The following is an 8,870-nucleotide window of genomic DNA, read 5'->3' as shown; positions in this document are numbered from 1 at the left end:
GAAAGAATCCTAACATCACTTTTCTATTCTTATTTTTTTTACTTGTTAAAGTTGTTGGCGAATAGAGGTCAGTCTCGGTGTGGTTCGGTGTGGTGGATACACGTAGAGTCTTCACATTATTGAATAATTTTTATGTTTCAAGAGCTCATCAACATGTACATTTTTTAATATGTCATATGTTTATAATATAATTTAAAGACAAAATAGATCATTTAATTCCGCAATGTGTGTTTTTTGAACACTTTTTTCTTACAGTTGGTATCAGAGCTATGTTCTTTTGTATTTAAATTATATTTAACAAAAATTTGAAAAAGTTTCAATTTTTATTTACTTACATGTAATGTTGCCTGTTATGATTGCATGATTACATTGTCAAATCAATTTTTTTTGTGCAATTTGTAATCTTGTTACGTGGATGTTGTTTTGAATTGGTGGAATGTTTGCAATTGGTTGTTAATACAGTGCTTGATTTGCTGGAGGTGTTCCATATCATATACGTTGGTATTTTTATATAAAGGAGAATAAATATTTTTTATTTTATTTGGATTCCTTTTAAAAGATTAAACCTTTCCTTCAATTTTGAGCAATTTGTTATTAATTGTTTTATTTTCAAATTGCTCGATATTAATTTAATGGAAAGACACTGCATTAGGATATGTGATATCAAAGAGGTATGTGCTTCAAGCACTGTGTCTCATTCAATTATTTGAGAGAATTTATATATATATGCTATGTGCGTAATTATATAGTTGTTATATATCTCAATGATAAATAGGTTTGTCATCTGATTTATCTTACTTATTAAATTGTTTAATCATAAGGAACGACGGGGACTTATAGAAAAAAGATAAATTGAGACATATGATGTAATTTTTTTTAATGATTAATAATAAGGAACGACCTGACAAACAGGAGACTTATAATTAATAATTATTTTTTTCTTGCATAAGATGTGTGTTTTTGAAATTAATTATATACTGAGCGCCTAGACAACCTAGGGAAGTATTAAAATTAATTTATTGATATCAATAGGATTGGCCTGACAGTCAGGAACTTATGTGATATGATATTTCTTATTTTGATTTGAAAATGTATAGATACATTGTCTTAGAATGTGTATGAGAAACGACTTGATAACCAAGTGGCTCGCTCACAATATGTCTTCTCTATCGCTTCGTGATATTCTTGAATCTGGAAAACTAGTCGGAGCCAATTATGATGATTGGTACCGCAACTTGAGAATTGTTCTCATGCATGAAAAGCTTATTGATACTATTGATAAGCCTCCCATGGAAACACCTGATCTGAGTGATGCTGAAGCAACCAAGGTTTTTCAAAAGTATCTAAATGAGTTCCTTACTGCTAAGTGCATTATCTTGGCATCAATGAGTTCAGAACTCCAGAGGCAACATCAAGACATGGACCCATATGAGATCGTCGAACATCTTAAGAAGATGTACGGTGGTCAAAGCAGGACGACTAGATTTCAGTTATCTAAGGCCCTGTTTAGATCCTCACTTGCTACAAATGAAAAGGTTGGACCCCATGTTCTTAAGATGATTTATCTCATAGAACAATTTGCGAAGTTGGGGTGCACTCATGGGAAAGAGCTTTCTCAAGATTTGATTCTATAATCACTTTATGATTCATTTTCATAATTTATTGTGAATTTCAACATGAATAAGATGAGTTGTGACTTGCATGAGATGCTTAATCTGCAAATTGATTATGAGAATCAAATTGCTTCAGAGAAGAAGAAATGAGCTATCATGATAGTTGGCAAGAGCTCCAAGAAGAAATGCAAAGTACTAAAAAGGAAGCATCTTGAACCTAAGGGTGGTATGACCAAACCCAAGAACAAAAGGAACAAGATTGACCAAACTGATGTTGAATGTTTCTTCTGTAAGGACAAAGATCACTGGAAGATTATTATATTTTTGCTAGCACTGAAAATATAAATAATATGAAAGATTTGGTGAAAGAAGAGAAACAAACATGTATGATTTTGTATTTGAAATTTGGGTTGAAAAAGCGGCTAGATACAAGTTTGACTTGGTCAATTATTATTTCAATTTTAATTGCTAAATGGTTAGCAATAAAAGGTAACAAGAAATAATATAGTTTAAAAAAGGATACTATCAATAATGATTTTGATTTGATAAAAAATTTGATATCGATAGAGTCTTAGGTTGAAACAATCCTAACATCACTTCTCTATTCTTATTTTTCCATTTTTCAAAGTTGTTGACGAATAAAGGTCAGTCTTGATGATGTGGATACAGGTAAAGTCTTCACACTATTTACAAATTTTTATGCTTCAAGAGCTCATCAACATGTATATTTTTTAATATGTCATCTGTTTATAATATAATTTAAATACAAAATAAATCATTTTATTCCGTAATATGTGTTTTTTAAACACCTTTTTTCTTACACAAGAATTTCATGAGATATGTTACTTCACTAGCTTCCTTCGATTGTGAGCCAAATTATGTGCCTGTCGACTTGAGTGAGTCTTATTTCATTATGTATTTTTCAAGATACTCAACAAAAGTTTGTTCCCGTTGTGCGGGGACATTTTCGTCAAAATAAACAATACCAACACCTTGAGGAATTTAAATAGTAAGGTGTCAATAGCAAGCCCTATTTTGAGAGGTAGCTTGTAAAGACTTGAATCCCATTATAAATCGTTGAACCTATCCATGAATTTGTATAAAAACTGGAATTTGAGCACTCCCGCTTGAAAATAACAATATTTAGGACTAATCTCTTTCTTACCAAGTCATGTGACATATGCTATGCCAAATATCTTTTTTATTTTTATCTTTTTTTTAGGAATTATTTTTTCTCTTAAATATTGACTTAAATTTAATTTTTTTAAATTTTTACATATCATATCAAATTAATAAACATAAAATCAATATATCTTAATTGCCAGGAAAATAACTCTACTAATAATAATTACAGATTACAATTAGCAAAAATACTGTCAGCAGTATTCATAGGAGCATCCAAATGTGCCCATGAAAAGAAAAAAAAAAAACAGCTTTTCTGATAATGACCCACTTGATGAATAAATTAGGGTGTTCTTCTGAAGTTCAAATACAGATAAAAACAACCATTTGCCACCAGGAAAAGGCAAAATCACGATTCATTACCTTATTCACTCCACGGCCTTGGTTGTCCAAATAGTTTATGCCAAAAACTGATATCCCTCCTCCTAACCAGCCAAGCTCAACCAGAGCTAAAAAGATTCAAAAGGCGTACTGAGATTGACTGGGGCTATATATGATAAGATAAATGGAAATGTCGGCCAATTACGAAGTAGAGACACTGGATGAAGGGGCCACAAGGAGAGGCAAAGTTACATTCATAATGCTTGCAAAGCAGAAATACAGCCTCAATATCAAGTGATAATTTCCCTGACAAGCCAATCCAAACTAGGATATGCAAAGTACAAGATGAGAAATGATGGGAGAGCAAACAGAATGGTAACAAGTATATACAGAGCCAAAATGGCTGCACTGGCTGGTATGGCATATAAGACAATCAAAAGAAATATAATGATCAATGGGAACTTTGCTATCAAATGAACAAATAAAACCAACGACTTCCGCAGTGATGTATGCAGTGTTTCTATACTTAGGTAATTACTGGTATTGCCATGATATTGATTGGAACTTGAAGACTCTGTATGGCAAACTTGCCCTCTCCAAGGGATGCCATGGCCTTCTTGGCTTCCATTGGTTAAACTGTCTTTAATTATTGGCCAGACTGGTTGATGATCCCCACAAACAGTAGAATGCGACTTCACTCTATCACCGTTCATGCTCTCAACCATCCAAAGAAGAAAGTAGTTCTTGCGAGGGAATTTCAGATTTCCCCGGTAAACTAAACGGAGAGACAAAAGGTTGCACCATGGGCAGGAGATAAAAAGCGGAAGCTGAATTGGCAGCGTTGGAAATTTCACCACAGCCCATTGTAATCCAAGGATGCAATTTTTACAAAGGGTGTGGCCACACCATAAGACATAAGGCACATTTTCAACAATGTTAAAGGATTCCCAGCATATTGGGCATTCCAGCCTTTCCTCTCTGGTTACCATAGAAGTCTCATCATCAGAACATTCTGAAGCAGGGTGAGTTGGTTTTGCAGAATCATTTTTCAGACCCACACTTCCAGCAATTAAACTAGATGCAAAGTTCCACATTCTGAATCAAGTCACAATACTATAGAAATAGTCAGGAAACACGCATCATTTGGACCTCAATGTGGTCACTAATGACGGGGTCAAAGCATCAAGTTTGAAACATATCATTTGTGACAGAGGTGTACCAAGTTTAAACCTAAATCAAAACAAGTGTCAGAAGTCAGAACACACACCCTGTAACACCTTCACAATACTGAGGAATGTTGTATTAACAGAAATGAAACAATTCCTTAAAGTAAAATGATAAACACATGCCTAAGATCATAAACATGAGCACTAATGTTAATCTTGAACATGCACTTAAGACAGTTTCTATAAGCATTCTCAACTATGATGCACAGATAAGATACACATATTGGATTCAATATGTATTCGATATATCGGCATGGCTATTCCTAGAACATGAAAGACACAAAGCCATGAACTATATATATAGATATGTATAAAATATTTATAAAACATAAATCCAAACTCGGAAGATGCATCTTGGAGATTAATAAAAAAAATTAAAAACATAAATCATTTTCGTTATAAATCACTGCCATTCGCCTACAACGTGCCTGTTCAGTTTAGAGTTTTGTGGAATTGATTTTGAACCTTTATAACATCATATCAGAATATTATAACATTCAATCAATCTATGACAGCATCCAAATCAACAAATAAATGAGAACACTTATAAATGTGAAAACCAAACCAGGTGAGTAAAATGAAAATCAATTACAACTCCAGTTTTATTTGATAAGAAAAAAGAAACCCTAATTAAAGGAAATGCGAGAAGAATGGGAAACCAAAATGTGAAATCAGATTGGAAGAATTAATGAGGCATAATCACTAAAGCAGGGGAGGAAACGGAAGAACTTACCGAAGGTGGAAGCAATTGAACGCAAAAATCATGATAGAGTGAGAATTAAAAGATTGAATTTTTTTTTTTCAAAAAAAGAAAAAGAAAAAGAGAGTTAAGGAAAACCCTTCAATTATTTTTCTATCTCTACAACGTTTTTAGCGTGGAGCCAGCCAGCTACGGAGTTTCCACACAAGTGGCGCAGTAAACGACGCCGTATCTCTCTCACCCACACCTTATTCAACGTTTTTAAATCGAGTTAATAATCATGAAATGAAAGAATCTGTTAATTCTTTTATTTTAATTTTAAGTCTTTAAATACTATTTTAAAAGTGTATATATATATATATATATATATATATATATATATATATATATATGAGTTGGAGGATGAGCGGTTCCATTTAGTAACTTGTACTAAAAATGGTTTCAATTTTTAGCTTTAGACTAGTAGCATTGCTTCAAATCATGGTTCCTTTCAACAACTTGTAAAATTTGATCAATTTTGTATTTTTTTCGATTGATCTTTATCCAATTTTCATTTTCCATTTAGCAATTTGTTCAAATGGTTCTCCATCGTTCTCTTATAATCAAAGTATTGCATAATCGTTATCAAAATGGTTACTGCATAATGTAAAATTATGGAATTACGAAATGTTCAATTCATAACGTAAGATTACATTACGGATTAAGTACTCCGTAATATAATTGGGTGTCAGTGAGATGCAAGAAACAAAATATATGAGGATGAAGGAATTATTAGGTTGGTTTGGTGTAAAAAAAAAAGAGAGAAAATTTATGGATTTGATTTCTCCCACTAACAAAATATTAATAATTAACCTAACATTTGTCTTAAAAACAACTACATGACAATGGAGCCACGGTGCAGTTTGGTCGAGTTAGATTGTTTAAACAAAAATTGAATGGACAAATGCAAAGCTTACTAGTTACATGGATGAAATAATTTAGGGTAAAACTTCCTGCACTTTGTATTAAAAAATGAATTTTCGATAATACTATGAGAAATACAGAAAACATTAACGAAGGTATAGGAAGCAACAACCAATAATTTGATAAGTAGTTTGGGTTATAACTTGTTGTACAAATGGGCCTAAGCGGGTTGGGGTACTGTTTGGGGCATCCAGCATTTTTGCTGGTACACCCAGCAGTTTTTTAGAATACCAGAAATGTCCTTATAGGTATTTTTGGTTACAAATAGCATACTAGTTTTTCTATTTTTGCAACACCTTTTTTTTCATAAATTCCAACTCCCTTAATGTAACTTGCTCCCGTTAACGTCTTTTTGTGAGTGTTTATTATCGTCGGTGGTGCACGTGCATTGTTTATGGATATACGGTGAATTTCAGTGATTTTTTGTTGACAGAGAGGAAGAGGTGCGTATTAAAATAAATTCAAAACATACGAATTGTCAATTCGTATGATTCATACGGATTGTTAATCCGTATAAACCATACGGATTGTCAATCCATATGAACCAATCGTATGGCCATACGGATTGACAATCCATATTTTTGATTTTTTTAAAATTATATTTTTTTATACATTTAATTTATTTACAAAATTTGATAATTAAATAAATTTGATATTTAACTGGATGTTGTATGTAGATGTTTATTACAGTAATTAATAGTTAAATAAATTTAATATTTAATTGAATGATATATTTGAATGTTTATTATAGTGATTGAAAATTAAAAAAATATGATATTTAATTGAATGATATATTTATATGTTTATTACAACAATTGATAATTAAATAAATTTGATATTTTTTTTACATGTGTAATTTTTTTTATTAAACCTATCATTTTTATTTATAATTTATATATGTAAACAAATTAATTATTAGATAAAAATTAATGATCACAAAATTTATTATGTAAATTTACATGTACATTAAATATATATTAGAAATTTTAATATTATATATAGAGACATTAATTATTTTATAATATAATTGATCTATTAGTTGAGTTGGTTAGAGCATTGTGCTAATAACATGAAAGTCATATGTTTAATTCTTGCTTAAATCATTAATTTTAAATTAATTTGTAAATTATATTTTTGAAAAAAAAATCCTATGGGCCTCTTACAAATTGACAATCCTTAGGCCCAATACGGATTGTGAAAGGGTAAAATCAATTTTTCACACGTTATGCTAGGTTGCGAAAGGGTAAAATCGATTTTTCACACGTTATAAAATGCTGGGGGCCCCTAGCCGTTGCCAGCGAGTTGTGGTTTGTGGAAGACATCATGGGAAGATATGAGAGCCATTAGTTGTACAAAACTATAAATCAAATATCTAATGGATTTTAAAAGTGTTTTTAGCTCATTTTTTATGAAGAAAAAATAACATTACTTCTAGTTATTTATATAAGAAATAAAGTATTTTTATATCAAAATTATAAAAAAATTTAAATAGTTTAATTGTTAATTTCTTTTTGTTTGTAATTTATTATGAAGTCTATTAATGAGATATATTTTTTATTTCATGTAAGTGAAAACCTTAATATATATATATATAAATTTTTGGTCACCATGACATTGGAGTGATTAATTTTATTGATAACTAATCTCTATCAATGAACTTATTCACTTTTTGTTGAATTTTTTTTAATTATATTTTTTTTTATCAAAACTTAAATTTCGAGACCTTAATTAAAATATTCGAACCAACCAATTATATGTAAATATATTGTTAACAATTTAAGTACTCTCACTGATAGAAAAAATTAGGAATACTAATAAGTGTCTTTAGAAATATTGTTTAAAGAATATTTTTATTGGGAAATACAATAATATAATCTCATGATTTCCAAGACGCTCTCCAAAAGAAAATATCTCCTGAATTATAAAAATTATTATTAAATATATTTACTGTTTTAATTAATTAAGATTAATTATTTAAAATATTTTATTAATGCTAATAATTGGTTTTTTGTTTCTTATATATGTATAGAAGATTAGAGGCGCAGTCCAAGCCCTAGATAAAGTACTCTCATTGACTGAGGCGAAATATAGAAATAATAGAATATATTGTAGCAGAGGAATATTACATATGGGTGTTCCTTGCATTAAGTTAAATATTACCTATATATATATATATTAAATTTATAATATTAATCGTTATTTATTTTTCTAGTAATATTATTAATCATCTTATCAAACTTGTTTTTCTTTCTTTATTTTTTATTTCTCTTTATATCATACAAATATTTATAAACAAATTATATAAATACAATTTCTTAGAAGACAAGAATATGACTTGTAGTCTCGGGAGTGATCATGAAAAGTGAAAACAGAAAATTGATTTAAACGTAAAATCATGGAATATTGATTATAATAATTGGGTTAAGTGGGGGTCAAAATTCATATAACTTAATTATTATTGAATTGATTTTATTTTTATTTTTGGAATTGAATGAACAGTCATAGTGGCAAGTTTTTCAAACTCAGATGACACTGATCGTATTGTCTATTCCATTTATAAACTTAAATACCATCCCACCACAAGATACATGAACAGGAAGAGAAATGGATCTAGCCAGTTTAGGTTCTAGATAATCCGTATCTGTCGTTTGTGTCACACGATACATTATTTGTTCTAAGAATGTTGTGTAAATTATATCTCCTAGGTCACCTTTGTGCATGAATGATATGAACGAAATGTGGCATGATGGGCAATGGACGATAATAATATGCTGGATAAGAAGAATGAGGTTTTGAAGTATATATGACTATAAAAGAGATTAATAAACCACAAGAGAAAGTAGCCATTGGCAACCCTGAAGAGTT

General features: G+C 30.2%; 2 protein-coding genes across 2 annotated transcripts; one reads left to right on the top strand and one right to left on the bottom strand.

Annotated features, from left to right (window-relative positions):
- Window positions 1-1,157: 1,157 nt before the first annotated feature.
- On the top strand, window positions 1,158-1,634 carry LOC113002316 (uncharacterized). The gene has a single exon (XM_026129413.1). It carries the CDS (start codon window positions 1,158-1,160, stop codon window positions 1,632-1,634), a length of 477 nt encoding a protein of 158 aa, XP_025985198.1.
- A 1,297-nt stretch (window positions 1,635-2,931) lies between these two features.
- Window positions 2,932-5,259, bottom strand: LOC100811549 (uncharacterized). The gene is made up of 2 exons (XM_003531794.5): window positions 5,076-5,259; window positions 2,932-4,346 (listed from the first exon to the last, which is right to left on the bottom strand). Exon 2 carries the CDS (start codon window positions 4,208-4,210, stop codon window positions 3,407-3,409), a length of 804 nt encoding a protein of 267 aa, XP_003531842.1. The 5' UTR covers window positions 4,211-4,346; window positions 5,076-5,259; the 3' UTR covers window positions 2,932-3,406.
- Window positions 5,260-8,870: the final 3,611 nt, after the last annotated feature.

Source organism: Glycine max, chromosome 8 (genome assembly GCF_000004515.6).
Source record: "Glycine max cultivar Williams 82 chromosome 8, Glycine_max_v4.0, whole genome shotgun sequence".
NCBI lineage: Eukaryota > Viridiplantae > Streptophyta > Magnoliopsida > Fabales > Fabaceae > Glycine > Glycine max.
Note: the sequence above shows the minus strand (reverse complement) of the source record. Positions and strands in the feature narration are given on the sequence as shown.

Bases quoted from the DNA above. Each gene is read 5' to 3' on its own strand.
- LOC100811549 (XM_003531794.5), bottom strand. From the start codon at position 4,210: ATGTGGAACTTTGCATCTAGTTTAATTGCTGGAAGTGTGGGTCTGAAA.
- LOC113002316 (XM_026129413.1), top strand. From the start codon at position 1,158: ATGTCTTCTCTATCGCTTCGTGATATTCTTGAATCTGGAAAACTAGTC.